Consider the following 19,156-nt stretch of genomic DNA (forward strand, 5'->3'; position numbering starts at 1 on the left):
CTAATTTTAATGTTACTTTCTTAGCTAAGTTTGGCTCTGAAGGAAATGTAAATTTATTTTTCAAATTGCTGAATATTACTGAAAAGAAACCTCAATTTATAAATGCTACTTCACTATTTCAAGTGTACAACCTTGCAGCATGTTTGCAGGTGCGTTATGCTACATTTTGTTTTGTGTTGATTAAAACGGAGTCCAGGAGGAGGATCTGTTAAGTAAAATATTTCTTTCCCTACCTCTTAATTGTACTTTTGTGACCTGAAACATTGTTAAAAGTGCGTTGACTTTGAAATCATCTTTGAAGTCCCATGTGTCCACAGAATAAATAGGCGTTTTATCTTGGCATAGATAATAATGGAACAAAAGAATTCATTAAAGGAAGGATTCTAGGCACAGGAACGAAAATAGTATGAAGATAAATTCCAAGTTAGGCATTGTTATTCAGCAATTTGTTACATGCTTTTGATTTCTTTATTAATTACTCGCCTCCATTACTTGGCCTATCTCCACTCCTTTGCTCTCGCTCTCGCCGGCACAAAACCGGGTTCCTTAGCACAAAATAAAAAACTTGCAATGATTACATAATATTGTCATTCAATTTTTCTCAAACCATTGAATCTAAATGAGCATCTGAATTCTGGAAGAATGTTTTGACCTTTGGAAGTTGTTATAAGCATAGGTTGAGCAGAATACCTGAGCTTCATGAGTTTTAAGTATGAATAGGGTTTGCATGCACTGCTTTGAATTTAGAGGGGAGATCTAAGTGAGGATGCCAAAATAAGAAAAGGATATTATATGGTAAGTTAGAGATATTAATTCCTCTCGTGGGGGAATCTAGAACAAGCGGGCAAAAACTTAAAACAAAGGCCTAACTGTTAGAAAGTGATGTTGGGAAACTTCTTTGGTTTTGCAGATACAGTATAGAGAAAATGTAAGTTGCCCACATTCTCTCCCTGCCGTACCCCCGAAAAGGGTTGTATATATTGAGGGTCAATTAAATAATTTGATGTTGACTCCTAAGAATTGATCATAGTATCTAAATATGAAATAATGACATAGAGATACGGAACAGTTATTGTCTGAGTGATATGTGAAATTAAGTTGAATTGCTTCTTTTATACTTTGTGAGTACATAGCTTTTCGTTACCCAAATACTTAAAGGAAAAATATTTACTGGTCTGTGGGGTAAAAAGCATGAGGGTACAAATAAATGAGCTGATATAGGCATGATGGAACAAATGGCATGCCCCTGCACTGTATGATTCTGTAATTCTAACTAAAATGATATTTAAATGACATCAGTTGATCTACCTGTAATACTGTGGCTGCTTTTAATTACTGTGAATGTATTGACTGGTATGATTTTGTGGTCAAATGCAGGGATGAGAACCTCTCTGGCAGTGAGCTTACTGCGAAGCTAGAGCCAGCCTTCCTGGCAGGCTTACGGTGTTGCCAACCGCATATTCGGGCCAAATTCTTCGAAGTTTTTGATAACTCCATGCGGCGCCGGGTGTATGATCGTCTGCTGTATATTACATGTTCCCAAAACTGGGAGGCCATGGGTAGCCATTTTTGGATCAAACAGTGCATAGAGGTGAGAAAACAGTGGCTGGAAAAAGTTCTTTCGTTTTCCCAGATTTCCAGAGAAGGTGCTTGAATTGCATCACGGAACTTAGAAACTTGCATACGTTGCAGGAAGGGAGACCGATTCTGAGAACAGGCTGAATAGTTGAATGAAATGCATCTCCCAAGCTTGGGGAAAAGAATGATACAGAAAACAAGTCTGTTTAGTTAATTTCTCAGGTGAAACTAGGGGCTTTGTTGTACGTTACCTGAGCTAAGATTTAATGCAGAGCCAAATAAATCATCAAGGTGTGCGCACTTTGTTTTTTGACACAAATTAGCACATGGCAATGATTCAGTAGAAAGTACTTTGCATAATTTGAAGGAGATGTGATTTATATGGTGTGTTTTCTCCTCTTGGAGTTTTGGAACTTGAAGTGCTGAAGTGACCCATTGTATTCATTTCATAAACTATAAGGAATCTTCTAAAATGAAGCAGATTCCCTTGACTCCTCAAAGCTTTAGGGAATGTGTGCACACACAAAAAGCTCTTTGTACAAAGCCTGCAACTTTGTGTATTAAATCTGCTGTACAGTTGTAGTGTTTTCATACAGAGTGAACCATTCCCCTTTTGATCTCTCATAATATCTCTTCCAAGAACATTAACCATTTGACTTTATAAGTCATGCATTTCAAGATGTTATCAACCATTCTATAGTGGGTAGATATAGGATTGGTTAAAAGTGAATTGCGTACAGCACAGAAGCAGTCCATTTGAATAATAACCTGTCTCTGCAGGTCTTTTATGTTTTGTTGAGCCTCTGCTCATTTTAACAAAGATGTAACCAAGTGAGCACCCTGTTATAGGAAAAACATAGTTAAACTGGAAAAGTGTGCAAAGAATATTTATGAAGAAGTTGCCAGGGCTAGTAGGCCTGAGTTGTAGGGAGAGGTTGGCCAGGATAGGAATCTATTTCTTGAAACGAATGAGATTCACAGGTGACCTTATTGAGGTGTATAAAATCATGAAAGTCACAGATAGGATGAATGCATTTAGCTCTTTTCCCAGGGATGGGGAATTGAAAACTAGAGGGCATGCGTTTAAGGTGAGAGGGGGGAGATTTAAGAAGGACCCGAGGGGCAACAACTTCACACAGGGAGTGGTGCATATATAGAATAGGCTGCTAGAGAAAGTGATTGAGGTAGATACAATGATAACATTTAAAAAGCTTTCGAATAGGTACATGGATGGAAAGGGTTTAGAAGGATATGACCAAATGTGGGCAGTTGGAACTAGCAAAGTATGCATCATGGTCAGCATGGACCAGTTTGGGCCAAAGAGCCTATTTTTGTGCTGTATTACTGTATGTCTCTGACTGTAAGTGCATCTGTAACCTTGTGCGTGCCTGTTTGGAAAATGTTCTTAATTTTTAAATTTCTCAAGACACAAGATCTTAACCTTAAAACCAAAGACTATTCAGTTTTTATTACATTGATCATTCACCTAAAATTTTAAACCTTAGCTGCATGTCTGGCAGAAACAGAAGATGCTTTTCCAGCATAATTTTTGGTAAGCATCTATCTTTCAATACCTTTAATCTTTTGTCCTTCAGCAGGATTTACATCAAGTTTTTGTTGGGTCTACAAATCATCTGCCTGCTGGTTCGTTTACCACTTACTTTAAGTCCCTTAGTTTGGAGTTGGTTAGCTGAGTTGGCTGAAGGGCTGGTTTGCGATGCAGAGTGATGGCAACTTTGGGTTCAGTTCTGATACTGGCTGAGGTTACCATGAAGTGCTCTCGTCCTTGTCCTCCCCCCTTTCCTGAGGCATGGTGACCCCTGGGCTAACCAACCACCAGTCATCTCTCTGTGAGAGAGCAATTCTAGGGTCTGATAGAACTACAGTGATTTTTACAACCTTTCGTTTACGATTCTTCTGGCAACAGAAATACTTTCTTCTTCATCTTAATAGTACCCTTATGGATTTTGAACATCTCTACTAAACTTGCTCTGCTCTAAGGAGAAAGATCCTAACGTTTTCTTGTCTCCCTGCTTAAATAAAGTTCCTCAGCTCTAGAGCCATTATAAATGTAGCTAAAGAATTTGTAATGTAATGAAGTTGATAATAAGTATACAGATAAAAGATAGTTCAAATAGGTTATAGATACATAACTGTTTTAGTGGGTAAGGGCACTCTTTAGTGTACAACTTTGCCAATCCATATATAAAGATCACAGATTCAAATCGTAGACTGCCTACACCCAACTAGAATCAGCCCTTCAGTGAGGGAATTTGAAAGTGAACTTTGGAAGAATTTACTTGTGAAGGGTATTAAAGTTGAAGTTTTTTAAATGATGTGGATAAAATTGCAAAACTAAAAGGCAAATAAAAACTGCAGCAATTTAGTCTTAAATATGCACTTCCCAAAGTTCTTATTTGTTTCTTTTCACATACTCTGGTTTAACATGGAAGTTGCACTTTCCCAGAAAAGCTCATCTTTGGCCTCCGATCAATGGCTCACTCCAGTTTACTGAGAAATACTTCTTCCAGCCTTGAAGTTCTTTAGGATCTGTGCTTTAATCTTACAATTTCTGACCCGAGATGATGGAATCATGCGCACTGTGATTGCATTGTTTTCATTGGTGCATGCTGAGTGTCTTTCCTGATCTGTGATCCAGGTTCAGAATCCCAGGAACTGTATTTTTCCCTGATCAGATCTAATCCCATAATCATATCCTTCAATTACTTTTTCTCAATTCTTCCTAACTTCCTCTTAAATGCGTCTATACTACTAGTCTTGATCAATCCTTGCAGCACCGCAGTCCACTTTCTAACAGCTTTCTGGGTGAAGATACTTCTCCTAAATTCACTATTGGATTTATTAATGACCACATTATATTTATGACCTTTTTTTTGGTCTCTGCCACAAGTAGAAACAATATCTTTTCACTTATCTAATTAAACCCTTCTGTCATCTTAAAGACATCTATCAGGTCTCCCCTCTATCTTCTGGCAGGTGGCTTGCAGCTTATTCTTTAATTTTATGGATTACATTTTATTAGATTTCTCTCTTCTACAAGCCAGCAATTCAATTATGTTCCTTTCTACTTTTCTGAAGATATTGGCACTAGTATCACTCCACAGATAAATAGACATTTATCTATTCCCTGATACTTGCCCAGATTGGTACCTCTGCGCAGTGAATGCTAACAAGAAGCTTGTTTATCCCAGCTGAATCCAGTCCTGGTATTCACTTTCCAGTCGAGGTTGTTGACATGTTCTGGCCCAGTCATGCCACTTCTGCCCTGGAAGAGCATTTTCTTGCTGGTCCTTTGGGCTAAGCAGTCTTAGTCAGAATCTTGCACATAACAGTACAATTAAATGATTTATTCTGATTTTTATTTCTTTAATTAATGTGGAGAAATTGCTTTGATTGATCTCATTCTTGGGAGATATATTGATACATTACATGAAGTATTTAACCTTGGGATCCAGTCATTTAAGCTGAGTGTTATTTAGGCTCTTCCATGTTGTTTGACTCATTAACTTCTTTAAGTCAGACCCCTAGTGATGTTGCCAATATGTTTAGAGTTTAAAAACGTGCCTCTCTTTGAAGGAAGAATTGGTGATTTGTTGGTTTAAAATATTTATTATCTTGCCAAGCCCTGCATGAGCGTCATTTTGATTATTGCATTTCCCTTTTGTTTTTTATTCTTCTTCCACAGCTTCTCCTTGCGGTATGTGAAAAAAATACCACCATTGGCACCAACTGTCAAGGTGCTATGCTGCCATCCATCACCAACGTCATTAATCTGGCTGACAGCCACGATCGTGCAGCCTTCGCCATGGTGACACATGTGAAACAAGAGCCCAGGGAGAGGGAGAACAGTGAGAGCAAGGAGGAGGTGGTTTGATTGTTCATATTTAATTTTAATGTTGCCAAAATAACTATTGCAAAGCAGAAACAGGCCAGGTGGTCCAAAAAGTTCACGTCGTATTTACTCCTCCACTTGAGCTTGCGGCCATTCCAGTTCATGTTGTCTTAATAGATCCTTCTATTACTTTCTCCCTGATAGACTTGTCTAACTTCTCATTATTTGTCTCAGCAATCCACATGTAGCAAATTGCACACTCAACAACTCTCTGCATAATGAAATTTCTCCTGAATTTTGTGTTGTGTCTAATACTGACAAAGTTACATTTATGGCCCCGGTTCTGATTTTGGCTGCAAGCAAATGAAGTAGATCAGAGTTGACACAAACAAATCAGTTGTTTGTCAAATAGTATAAAATGATATGTAAGCAAAATTTGGAGGCAGGTTGTAACTAAGCATATCAAATTGGTGCATTGTACAAAGTACGTCAAACCCTGGATTCCTTGATTGGAATCCTTGTTAATTATGTGAGAGAAATTTGATTTGCCTTCAGGCTAAGTGCTATTCTTCATGTAAAGATTTCCTCTGTGTATGACGAGCTCGAGATACATGCAATTAGGGAGTCCTTTTGACAGAGTGCTAATATTATTTTGAGATTATAAAACCAAATCAATTCATGAAGTTTTGGGAGATGAGTGTGGGAAAGGTTACTGGAGAGGAGTAGTTATCTACAGAAGTGAGTGTCAATTATAGAATAGTGTACATACGTACCCTTTCATGTGCATTTGACAGAATAACAGAGTACTGCAGTGCATTCCATCCTTTTTAGATAGGAAACTGTGTTGCATAGGGATAGTTAATAAAAGCTGGCCTAGCCTATAACTCTGGTATTCCCATCATCAAAAAAATACACATTGCTGTCAAAACAACACAAGAACCCAGATGCTACTGCAGATTTAGTTTTTTCGGGGAATACTCTGCTTTTCCGCACCAGTATTTAACAATGTATTCATTCATTTATAGATGTTAACACGTTTGTTTGCGTTTATCCTAACAAAACAATCATCTGTTATACAGTATGGCCATGCTTGTGAGTGGAAACCAAGCACGTTTGCTGCCTTGATTTTGAACTGAATTTCAACAGTGTTGCCGAATTGCTAGATTGCCCTATTTAAAAACTAACGAGAAGTTGCTTTAACATGGTAAAACATTTGTCAGTGTTCTCCAGGACAAGGGCCACTTAAGGAGATATCAGGAAAAATGACCAAAAACATGACCAAAGGAGGTTATAAGGGAGATCCTAAAGGTGATGAGGTATAGGAAGGGAATTCCAGAGGTTAAGGCCCAAGCAGATGAAAATAATGGTGGAGCTGAGGAAAGTGGAATTTTGCAAGAGGCCTCCAGACTTTATTGATCGAATCATAAAATCTCTACAGCACAGAAGGAGGCCAATTGGCCCACAACACCCCTCCAAAAAGCACCCATGCAGACATACAAACCCCCCACCCCGACCTTTCCCTGTAACTCTCTATTTCCCATGGCTGACACACCTAAACTACACATCCCTAGTCACTATGGGCAATTTAGCATGACCCATCCACCTAACCTGCACACGCTTGGACTGTGGAGGGAAACCGGAGCACTTGGAGAAAACCCATGCAGACACTGGGAGAAAGTGCAAACTCCACAATGTCACCTGAGAATGGAATCGAATCTGGGCTTCTGGTACAGAGGCAGCAGTGCTAACCATAGAGCCACCATGTTGCCCTATGAAGCTATCTGCTGTTCTTACTTGTATGAGAATGTTTTATTCCACAGTTATGCTACTATTTTGTCCTGTTATTAAAATTTCCATCACATTAGAATTTATTGTAATGACATGGCAGCAAAAATAATTATGACTGACTGGCTGTTTTATATATGTTCTTTAACTTGTTTAGGATGTGGAGATTGATATTGAGCTGGCACCAGGAGATCAAAGTGGTACCCCGAAAACCAAGGAACAGTCTGAAAAAGATGCTGGGAACCAGTTGCATATGTTGACAAACAGACATGATAAGTTTCTGGACTCTTTGAGAGAAGTTAAGGTGAATAAAATGAAATTTAATTCAGGCGAGCTGGATTCAATGGTGAACCTTATAAGGACCTGACTCTTCTAGGCTATGGTGATATTTGTGGCAGACTCTGGCCAAAAAATGGCCAGGCAGGGCTATCTTGACTTTAGGAGCGACCTGTAGTATCTTTATGTATCTGCCAGGTGGCAAGGTGCGAGGTCCCAATGACGGGGTTTATAGCTTATTAAACACCAAATAAACACTGCATCACACCTCATTGATATTCAGCTTGCTATCTTAGCAAATATGACAGTTGAGGTGGTTAGAGACTTCTCAACATGCAAGTCAGAATAGGTACCTGGCGACTTCAGCTCGTTGCTGACTGTGTGGAGCCTTTCATGTTGCTCAGTACCAAACAGCATCTTAAGACACGATCCATGACTGCCAATTACACTCTGACAGCCCTGGTCAGCCAATTTTAGCATCTGACACTTGCCAACTCCTCGCAATCATCATGGCACCTCAGATCCGCTTGCAGGCAGCACTGATAGCTGGCATTAAAAGACAGCTTTGCATGCAGGGACAGGCATAGTTTATGGACTGGACTTGGTTGCATCATGGGGCTGCTTGCTCGCTGTCTTAATGCTCACTAACTTAGCACTCTTCTACATTCTTGTAACATCTGGGCCTTTCCTTGTTGCTCCTTGACATTCCATGCAAGTTAGCATATTGATACTTAAGCCAGAAATGGGGCAATTGGTACTGTCCTATTAATATGCTGTTTTGCCAGGCTTGTCATTAGAGCTTAATAGTGGATGTGGAGTGTTGAGAGGGGAAAGAAATGCCTTGCTGTACAGCACAGAGCTATCAATCTCACATTTGCATCATGTGCTTTGTTCCTGCTCTGTGCAAATACTGCACATTTATTTAACCAAATGGCCTTGCCAGCAATTGAGTGGAGCTAGTTTTGAATCTGCTCAAGGTTGTCTGTAAGGAACCCCTGGTACTGTCAATTATGGGCACAGACCACACACAAATCAGTTTGGCCGTTGTCAATCATTTGCTTGGGCTACTCAAGATCCTGGGGAACTGTCTGCCTCTGGCCTAGGAGAGGGAAAACTGTTGGAATTGTAGGACTAGCAGCAGCAGTGGTCAGAGGATCACATCATCAGTTGGGGAGGTGCAAAGACAGCAGTCCGAGTTCTAGTGTCTCATATCTGGGGTTGCATGTTGAAATCAGTCAGAGGCCTGGGATGAATGTCTGTGGTTGATCATTGAGAGAGGTGCCAAGAGGGCCTGGAGAGACAGTAGAATAGAAAGAAGGGTCTAGATCCGAAACATCAGCTTTCCTGCTCCTCTGATGCTGCTTGACCTGCGCTCATCCAGCTCTACACCGTGCTACCTTTTATATGATGTTCTTTTTCTGGACAGTGGCAAACTGTGGGCCTCCAAGGGATGTTGGGAACAGAGTAGCAGTGATCGAGAGAGAATGTTTAGACAGAATGCTGCTAAGATAACTGAGTGCCTTGGTGCTTAAACAGCAACTAGTATGAAAGAGTAGGATTGAGTGTGTGAGAGCATATCAACCGTGTTTGCTATGACAATTCGCAGTTAGCTAATAAAAGTAAAGTTCACCTGCAAGTGTTGATTGTGTTTAATCATGCTGTTAAGTTTGCAGTTTAATTTATTGTTTAGTATGGTATTTCCTTTTAAGTTAGAGGTTTGAGTAAAGAATGATGCGTAATGCCCACATGGAGAACACAAGTAGCTCATCATTCTGAATCAAGGGGAAAATATATATCAAACTCCTGAATCATCATGTCTGCCAAGTAATACTTTGGTACTTGAATTAAATTATTAAGTGACTGTTAGCAGTTGATTCACTGGTCACTTTCAAAAAAGAATGGATGAATACATGATGGGGGAAATTTGCAGGACTATGGTGGAAGAATGAACTAGTTTGGAGTAACTATGACATCTAGTTACAGGTCGGCCACCTCCTCGTGGTTCCCCCGGAAGCAGGCCTCGCCTGACCAAGAGCCGACCGACCACGTCTGGGGGGGGTTAGCTCCCCCCCCAAGACGTCCCGCTGCTGTGCTACGTCACAACAAGACATAGATGTGTCCGAGGCCACTGCCTCGGCACACAGCAGTCAAAGAGGGACCGCGATGTTTGTCTGCGAACATTGTGGTAAGGAGTACAGATCTAGATCTGGACTTAATGGACATAGAAGGATGCATTTTGCAGAGGGTGAGACTAGAGCCGTGCCGATCTGGAAGTGTGAAATATGTCAAGCCGCCTTTGGTACGAAGATCGGACTATCCCAGCATCAGCGTCGACAACATGCGGAAGTAGACAACCAGAGGAAATTAGAAGGTATGAAAGTGGTGAAAAGAAGATGGGAGCCTTACGAGGATGAGCGGATAAGAGATTATACTGCCACCCACTGGAGGCCCGGGATGGATAAAAAGGTTGTCTACCAAGCCCTGGCTGAGCAATTAGGACGGTCCTCAGAGGCGGTGCGCGCTAGACTGAGATCCATTGGTTGGCCGGAAGTGGGAGAACGAAGCCCGATGGTGGAAGTGTCTTCGGACACAATAGAGGGACGGCAAATCTCCGTCACACTATCGGGTGAGGAATCGAAGGCAACAGAACCCTGGGACCATGGAGTAGCCACTGTGGCGTTACAGGACCCGGAGCTTACCATTCGAGAACGGGATACGACGAAACAAGAACAACCTCTAACGGTGACGACACCTGGTGTAACCCCGGAAAGAGGAGAGACTCGAGAAGCCCGCACGGAATCTCAAGAGAAACATCCTTCAGTAACGTGTGAGGGTTGGCGTAATCGCTTATTGTTAGCGGCTAGCCAACAGCTCCGAGATGCTCACATGGAGGTGTTTGGATGCCTTCTACTACGGCGATTGGTCGAGCGGGTCATCCAAGGGGAGTGTTCGTTGACAGAGGCTAGGAAAACATTGGATGAACATGCCGAGGAGAATTTGCAGGCGAAATGGATACCATCAAAGGTTCGGGTAACAGCAGAAACGACGCAACGATTGAATGCCAAGCAGCGACGACGGAAGGAGTATGCTCATGTCCAAGCTCACTGGGCAAAATGGAGGGGAGACATTGTTAAGACCATCCTCCGTGGGGAGTGGCGGGACATGGTCGCTGCTGATAAGGGCTGGCCTGAAGGTACATTTCAATATTGGGAGGGTCTCTTGTCACGCGAGCCCAGAAAGGATGACAGGCCGATTCGGAAAGTCCTGGAAGAACGTTGGGATTTAGTCGCTCCATGTGAGGTAGAGGATGTGAAGAAAGCCATAACGGCTTCTAAGGGTGTTGATAGGATATCAGCCGAGCAGATGGCAGCAGCAGACGTAAATGTGTGGGCTGCATATTTTAACATTATTATCGCTCTGGAGTATGTCCCGAAGAGGCTTCGCGTTTCCCGGATAACATTGGTCCCGAAGTCAGAGGGAAAAATCGAACATCCCTCAAACTTGAGACCGATAAATGTAACGTCGGTGGTGCTCCGGGTCCTTCATAAGATCCTGGCTGAGAGATGGATGAACTGTTTGAATTTGCCATCATTTCAATTCGGTTTCTTAAGAACGGACGGTACATATGAAGCTACACAACTGGTAACGGCAATATTGCGTGAAGCTCGAGCAAGATTTGACAATCTATCTTGTGCTTTCGTCGACCTCTCGAAAGCATTTGATCTGGTCGCCCATGATACGATCTTCAGATCGGCGGTGGGATTCGGTGCACCTCCCCCACTGGTGACTGTTGAAAAGTGGCCTTGAGGGGGCAGAAGCCCTTTTAGGTACCTCTGCGATAAGAGCTGGTAGAGGGGTGAGGCAAGGGGATCCGCTATCTCCGTTGCTATTCATTATGGCAATGGATGAGGTGATCGACTTGGCCGACCGCAGCATAGGTTACCAATTTGCGGGAGAGAAAGTGGATGTGGTTGCCTACGCAGACGATCTGATGGTGATGGCTGAGAATGAACAACGGTTGCGGGAAAAACTATCCAAGCTGTCAACATCTTTGGATATGGCCGGAATGACGATCAATCCGGGAAAATCAAGAACTCTCTCGATCGTTGGTTCTAAGAAGAACAAAAAGGTAGCTGTCAAAGAAATGAATATCAAGGTACAGGGTATGGACATTCCAGCAATGGGTCCAACTGACCAGATCAAATATCTTGGAATCCAGTTAAACTGGAAGGGACGAGCGCCAATACCACATAAGAAGATCCTCAGTGATATGCTTCGGGAGGTTACTCGGGGCCCCCTTGAAACCACAGCAAAGGGTGGAAATTGTCCGTTCTTATCTAATTCCGAAGATGAAATATACCCTAACATTGGGTGAGGCCCATAGGAATACCTTAAAGGCTCTAGATCGGCAAATCAGACAGTCAGTTAGAACTTGGCTTCGTCTCCCGAAGGATGCCCCCATTGGGTTTATACATTCTTCCTTAAGAGATGGGGGACTCGGGATTCCATCATTTTCAGCAAGAATCCCGATTGAGAAGGGGAGGCGAATGGAACGTCTCTTGGCCAAGGACATACCCTGGATCCGGGCGTTGGTGACGCTGGGATCCTTCCAGCCAGTATGTAGAGGAATGATTAAACCGGGTAAGGTTGGAGGAGTGGAGGTTTCCACAGTAGAAGAGGTTAAGGAAGAATGGAAGAAACGTCTAGTGTCCCACGCGGATTGCAAGATCTTACAGGGTGTGAGGGTAGATCAAGTATCGCATAGATGGTTACAGAATAATGAGAGGATGTTCCCGAGACTCTTCATAAGAGCTACTCAATTAAGAACAGGCTCGCTTTCGACGAAAGTTCGAAGATCTCGGGGAGCTCGTGCCCAGGGTGACTGTAAATGCCGTGGGAACTGTGGCAGTCCGGAGACTCTCCATCATATATTGCAGAGCTGTGAGATAACACATGACGCGCGCTGTGCACGACATAATCGTGTAATGAAACAACTCGTACGTCAGATGCGGCGATTAAAGGATGTGGAGGTGATTGTGGAGCCGAGAATACCATTGAGAGTCTCGTTCTGCAAACCAGACATCATTATGATTGAGGGTGAGACTGCTTATATCTGTGATGTTGCGGTGCCACTGGAATCACGACTGGAGGAGACATGGAAGATGAAGATCGAGAAATATGGGAGTGATGAAGTTGTAACCGCAACACTTAGGTATTTGACAGCGACTGGCCACAGGATCTCAACGATTAAGCAAACTCCGGTGATAATATCATGCCGTGGACTCATCTACGACAAAAGCGCAAACATCCTCCAGAGGCTCGGCATCTCCAGAATATCGATAGGAGACCTGATTACAACAACAATGGCAGGAAGTCTCAAATGTTACGATATGTATATGCGCGGTGCATGTGGGTAGAATAATGTTCAATAAAAGCCCCGAAAATGATCTGTGCCCCTTATATTTCGCAGAAAACATTTATGATGAGCTAATCGCCTGACCTCGCGTCCCTCGGCGACAATAGCACTTCGGTGCAGTTTTTAGGGATTGGGTACCACCACTGTGTGTCCCAACCAAATATATGTTATAGCTCTTTGAAAGAGCTGGCAGGTGCACACTGGGTAAAATGGTCTCCTTGTGTTGCAAGATTCTATGATATGAATAGAGGAGTCGGTTACTAACCCAACTTGTGTTGAAAAGGTAAAATTTGATATTGTTTAAATGTACCATTATACGCAGTGATATTTGAGAGGAGCCCTCAATTAAATTGCAGATGGCCTGCTTATGCAAATAAACGCCAGTAATGGCAATGAATGATGCATTAGTGGCTTTGGCTGAAGCAGTCTCACTGTGTTACACAGTCCTTATTTTGTTATTTTACCTGGCCAAGGTTGACTGGTAAATCACAGGTTAGATTTATTTGCACAGTTGGTTTGGCTTCATTTGATACCTTTTTGTGTTTTATATTTTACTATAGAATATCAAGTAGAGAAGAAACCCTTTATTGAGAAGTTACAGCAGCAATTGTTTTATAATGTCCTTTTAATGATGGACCAGAAATAGAAATGAAGCCCCTGCTTCAGGATTTAGTGTGCTGCTGCTTTTTAACCGAAGTAAATTTGTATGTTTGTGAGTGGGGGATTTAGAGTTTTTAGTTTCTTCTGTATTCTGACTTTTTTTTTCTTTTCCTTTTGATAGACTGGAGCACTGCTGAGTGCATATGTTCAATTATGTCACATTAGCACAGCACTGGCTGAGAAAACCTGGATCCAGCTCTTTCCAAGGCTCTGGAAGATACTATCTGATAGGCAACAGCATGTGAGTGTTCGGATGAAAATGCTCAGTCCTGACATTTTTCCAATTAATTATTTTATTGTCCTCATATTAACATAGTTTGTCCACTTAAGGAAACACTTTTTATGTTTACCTAATGAAATCCAGAAACTACACTCTTCAAATCTCCCAGTTGCAATATCTATTTATGGTGTTGATTGAGGGCTAAAAATTAGTTAGAGCTCTAGGGAAAACTCCCTTCTTCATCTCAGTAGCACCGTAGGATAATTTCCATCAGTAAGTGCCTCAGTTTAATGTCCCATGAAAGTCATCATCTCTGAGAATGAAGCACTCTCATTGTTGCATAAGATTTTCAACTTGATCCATCAAAAGGTCAGAAGGTTTGCCAATAATTGCACGATATTCACTCTTCATGACTCCTCAGATACTGAAGCAGTGCATGTTCAACTGCAACAAGATCTGGACATTATCCAGGCTTGGCCTGACAAGTGGCAAGTAACCTTGTTGCCACACAAATGCCAGGCAATGACCATCTCCAATGAGAGACAATCTAACCACCACCCCTTGACATTCAATAGTGCTAGAATCACTGAACACATTATCAACATCCTTGGGATTACCATTGACCAGAAACTGAACTGGACTCAACACATAAACACTGTAACTACAAGAGCAAGTCAGACCCTAGGAGCACTGTGGCAAGTAACTCGCCTCCCAACACCCCAAAGCCTGTCCACTATCAACAAAGCACAACTCAGGAGGGTGATGGAATACGCCCCACTTGTCTTGCTGGATGCAGCTCCAACAACACTAAAGAAGGTTGTCACCATCCAGGCAAAGCAACTCACTTGATTGGTAGTACATCTACAAGCATCCCATTCTTTTCACTGCCGATGCTCAGTAGTAGCTGTGTGTACTATCTACAAGATGCACTGCAGATCCTTAGACAGCACATTCCAAACCCATGATCATTTCCAATTAGAAGGACAAGAATAGCTTGAATGTGGGAAAACCACCACCCGCAAGTTACCGCATCAAGCCACTCATCCTGACTTGGAAATATATCACTGATGCTTCACTGTCAATGGGTTAAAATCCTGGAATCTTCTCATGAAGGGCATTGTAGGTCAGTCTACAGTATGTGCACTGTGGTGGTTCAAAACGACAGCTCACCACTATCGCCTTAAGGGCAACTAGGGATTGGTAATAAATGCTGACCATCCAGCAATACCCACGTACCATGAGTGAATAAAAAATAAACCTCAAGGTGAGAGAACTATCCACTGAATCGTGACTGATATAGGTATTAGGATTGTTTGGATCAAAGGAGCATAGTCTTAAAATTGAAAGTGAGAGGTTTAAAATGAAAATCAAAGTTTTTTTTTTACTGTCGAGCCTAGCAGTTCTCAACATGATTGTAGTGACCTTGGAATCATGGAGCATGTATTTTCAAAGTTCTCTGACCATATGTAGCTAGCAATAGAGAAATGCTTGATATCATAATATAGAAGGTTCAGCCCTTGGCCTTGCTGGGTGTCATGACTATTGTGTTGGTTAAACAACTTAGACGTTGAGAGTTCGTATGCTATCATGACTTGCTATAAATTCAGTTCAACAAATTAGAGAAAAATGATCATCATGATATTCTTCAGCACTAACTGGCTCATTAATATCCTTCAAGGATGGCAAGCTTGCAGCCATACTCAATTTAGCCAACATGTCACTCTAGCCTCACACACCTAGAATTTACATTTGATCCAACTATAAGACCATAGGAAATAGGAACCTGATTAGGCCATTTGGCTCCTCTGGCCTCCTCTGCCATTCCGTAGCATTGTGGCTGATCTGATAGTCCCCATGTTCACTTTCTTGCCCTTTCCCTTGATTCACCTACCGATCAAGAATCTACCAATCTTGGCCTTAAATATATACAAGAACTGCGGATGCTCGAAATCTAAAACAAAAAGAGAAATTGCTGGAGGAATTCAGCAGATCTGCTCGCCTCGGTGCAGAGAGAGCAGAGTTAACATTTTTGGTGTCCAGTGATCCTCCTACAGCAATTTCTTTGTGTCCCAGCACCATCAATGCCACTTTTTTTTCTGCTGAAACTTTTAACTGTGTGCATTTGTAGCAGTAAGTCATGTAAAATTTGAACAAGTTTTTAAACTTAAGCTCTAAAATGTTAAGGCAGAATACTTACCAGAGTGCCAGAAATATGAATGCTTCAAAAATCTTTTCTCCAAGTGGCTGTTATACTTTTTTGCTTCTCAGGCTCTGGCAGGAGAGATAAGTCCTTTTCTGTGCAGCGGAAGTCATCAAGTACAGAGAGACTGCCAGCCAAGTGCTCTGAACTGTTTTGTTGAGGCGATGTCCCAGTGTGTCCCCCACATTTCCATCAGACCCTGTGTACTGAAGTATCTGGGCAAAACGCACAACCTCTGGTTTCGATCCACATTGATGCTGGAGCACCAGGCTTTTGAAAAAGGCTTGAGTCTTCAGATTAAACCACGTCAGACGTCTGAATTCTATGAGCAAGAAAGCATCACTCCGCCTCCACAAGTAAGTGCTTCTTTGCCTCAACCAGGACTTGAATTTTTTGTCTGCCTTCAAAGCACATAGATATCCCAAGTGGGTAGAAAGGGGAGGTGTCAGCCTAAAATTGATACTGACCCATGTTGGGGCAGGTCACCAAAACCCCCATTGAAGATCGGTTTTAAGGAGGACAGCAGAAGATCAGGAAAGCAAGTCCAAAGCTGTGGAACCCAGACAGCTGAAGGGGTTGTTACCAATGGTGGAGTAATTGAAATGGAAGATGCGCAAGAAACCAAAATCAGAAAAATGTAAAGCTCCTGGATATCTGTGGGATTCGTAGACGTTGCAGAGATAGGGTGGGATGAGACCATGTAAGAATTTCAAAACCAGTATAAGAATTTCAAAATGCTAGAATTGCTAGTCTATGCCAGTTTATGCTAATGAACACAGGGCTGAAAAGTGAATGGCATCACATGATAAATATAAATATGAAATATATGTATAATTGCAATTTTGCAAAGGTTTCCCTTAGTTTGCAGGAATTGCATGTTACAGATGCCTGATTAGCAATTAGGGCAATGATGCAGAAACCAGTAGTGGAGTAAATAAATTAAGGATGTGCAAGAGGCCAAAATTGGATATGTGCTTTTCAAAATGATAATTTTTTAAGTACCAAAAATAATCTATCTTTTAATTTGCCTTTTCAGACTGAGTAATATAGGAAAAATATTATTCAATTTGTTGGATTTCTTTGGGGAGGGAGCATGTGTTGTGGATAAAGGCGAACCAGTGAATGTACTGATGTGAAAAGGATGTTTCCTTTTGTTGGAGAAGATAGGACTGGGGATTATACATTTTTTAAAAAAAAAATTTGATTGCCTGTTTAAAACAGAACATTTCAGAAGGTCCTACTGCATTTTGATAGAAAGTTGGGTTTTTGAATGTTACAAAAGCAGAGGTTAAGTAGATTCTTGTTAAGTGAAGTGGTAAAAAATCTATCAGGGGTTGGAGTTGAAAAGTAGAATTAGGAGTTGAGGTTGCATTCAGATTAGCCATGATCTCCTTGAGTGGCAGAGCAGGCTTGAGGAACTGAATGGCATATATCTGCTGCTACTTCTAATGTGTTTACTCAGCAAGGGGGCATGAAGTTGCATTTTTTTATTGAATTTATTTTTTTTTTGTTGGTTTGCTAATGTAAAGTCAGTACCTGAACACACAGGATTTGTTAAATACTTGCGGATAATTATCTGGAATATCAGGTGAATAGGCTGAGAATTGAAGTTCATCTGTCATGAGAAACAAGACCCAAAATACAGCAAAAAGACAAAGAGTATGATGTACGTAAAGGTGCTTGGACCAAGGCTGAAAGGGACTCTATCAGTAACTGATTTCCTATTGCCCTCCCAACAACTGAGCTGCAATGCCAAGAAAAGCTTCTGTCCTTTTCTGAGGATAGAATCTATAAAGCACTCGGGCTATTTGGTCCATCCCAGTGGTGGAATGAAACCCTCCTGGTTTCAATCACTACTACATTGCACAATACCACAGTCAAAGGGCAGACAGTTGTTCTACATTGCAGTAGCCACCCTCACTTGCTGTTCTTAAATTGGACACCTCTTGTTTCAAAGAAATACAAGTGAACTTGCTTAAATTCTAGTTATGAATGCAAAAGGACCTCAAGGGATATTTTTGTCTGAAAACATAAGGTGGCCTCTTGATTCATGGTCTCTCCATCTGTTGTTTGGTGTCATTGCCAATTTGATGCTCAAAAGCATCGTGACTAAGGACTATCGGTTGTATTTGATTTTGCACTGCATGAACAATATTACTGAATTTTTCTGATCACTGAGGGATGGTGAAACCTGGGTCCTGATGCATTTAACTTCATTGTGCCTTGTCACTTATGTACCAATTCAGTTGTTTTCGCGATTAACTTAATAGCAATGGACAAAATATTCCCTTCATCTGTTATCATTTACTTTGTTTCCCAGTTTAACTCAATTTTATTTATTGCCTGACCTCACTATCTTTTTTCTAAGTTGATCTTTCTCAGTTTCATTGCTATTCATGTTTTCCTCTGGTTTCTATTGTCTGATACAGTAAAGTTGTGTGGTAGGTGGAGATGTGAACAACAAATAATAAACTCTTTTTGTTCAATCCATTTTCACCTAATGCTGCTTCCTAAGCCATTTCATATTTGTTTTACCATGTTGGGAGTTATCCGATCAGGTGGCTGACAGGTAGAATTATATAGTACTTACTGATAATGTTAGCCAAGACAAAAATAACACTGTTTCAAATTAATCTACCAACTGTGGTAATGCACAGATTCTATTATGCACAGTTTTCTTTTGTCAGGCTAATAGTCAGATAAGATTTACTAAAATGGTAACATGCCAGGAACCACTAGAATTGAGTTTCTTAGAGCAAAAAGTGTTACAGGGATATTTGGTAGACATGTTCAAAATTGTAAGGTATTTTGACGGAGTAGATAAGAAGGATAATGGACATAAATGGCAGAATGAGGTGAAATAGTTTTGACAGTGAGACATCGTGACAAATGCAGTGCCAGGAGTTGGAAGCAGATTCTGATTTAACTTTCAAAAGAGAATTGGATAAATACTTGAAAAGGAAGCATGTGCACGGTGATACAGAACCATGCATGGGAGTGGTACTACCACTGTAGCGTTTTGAAAGAATTGGCACAATGGGCTGAATGGCTTCCTCCTTTGCTTGATTCTATAACTAGAGTTTATCAGTATAGAATTTTGTACATGACCAACTCGATATCTGTGATTTAATTTTTTTTTTACAGAAATAACTTATAATTACACAGAAC

The 19,156-nt window shown here is 41.4% G+C and overlaps 1 protein-coding gene across 4 annotated transcripts in view; it reads left to right on the forward strand.

The window, feature by feature from the left end:
• Positions 1-19,156, forward strand: part of trrap (transformation/transcription domain-associated protein) — a 225,520-nt gene that overhangs the window by 124,024 nt on the left and 82,340 nt on the right. For all 4 annotated transcript variants that reach the window (XM_059654068.1, XM_059654070.1, XM_059654069.1 and 1 more), the window contains 5 exons: positions 1,378-1,591; positions 5,285-5,464; positions 7,374-7,520; positions 13,690-13,809; positions 16,057-16,344. In XM_059654068.1, the coding sequence (XP_059510051.1) occupies positions 1,378-1,591; positions 5,285-5,464; positions 7,374-7,520; positions 13,690-13,809; positions 16,057-16,344 (949 nt within the window). The remainder of the gene's footprint in view (positions 1-1,377; positions 1,592-5,284; positions 5,465-7,373; positions 7,521-13,689; positions 13,810-16,056; positions 16,345-19,156) is intronic.

Source organism: Stegostoma tigrinum, chromosome 23 (assembly GCF_030684315.1).
Source record: "Stegostoma tigrinum isolate sSteTig4 chromosome 23, sSteTig4.hap1, whole genome shotgun sequence".
Classification (NCBI taxonomy): domain Eukaryota; kingdom Metazoa; phylum Chordata; class Chondrichthyes; order Orectolobiformes; family Stegostomatidae; genus Stegostoma; species Stegostoma tigrinum.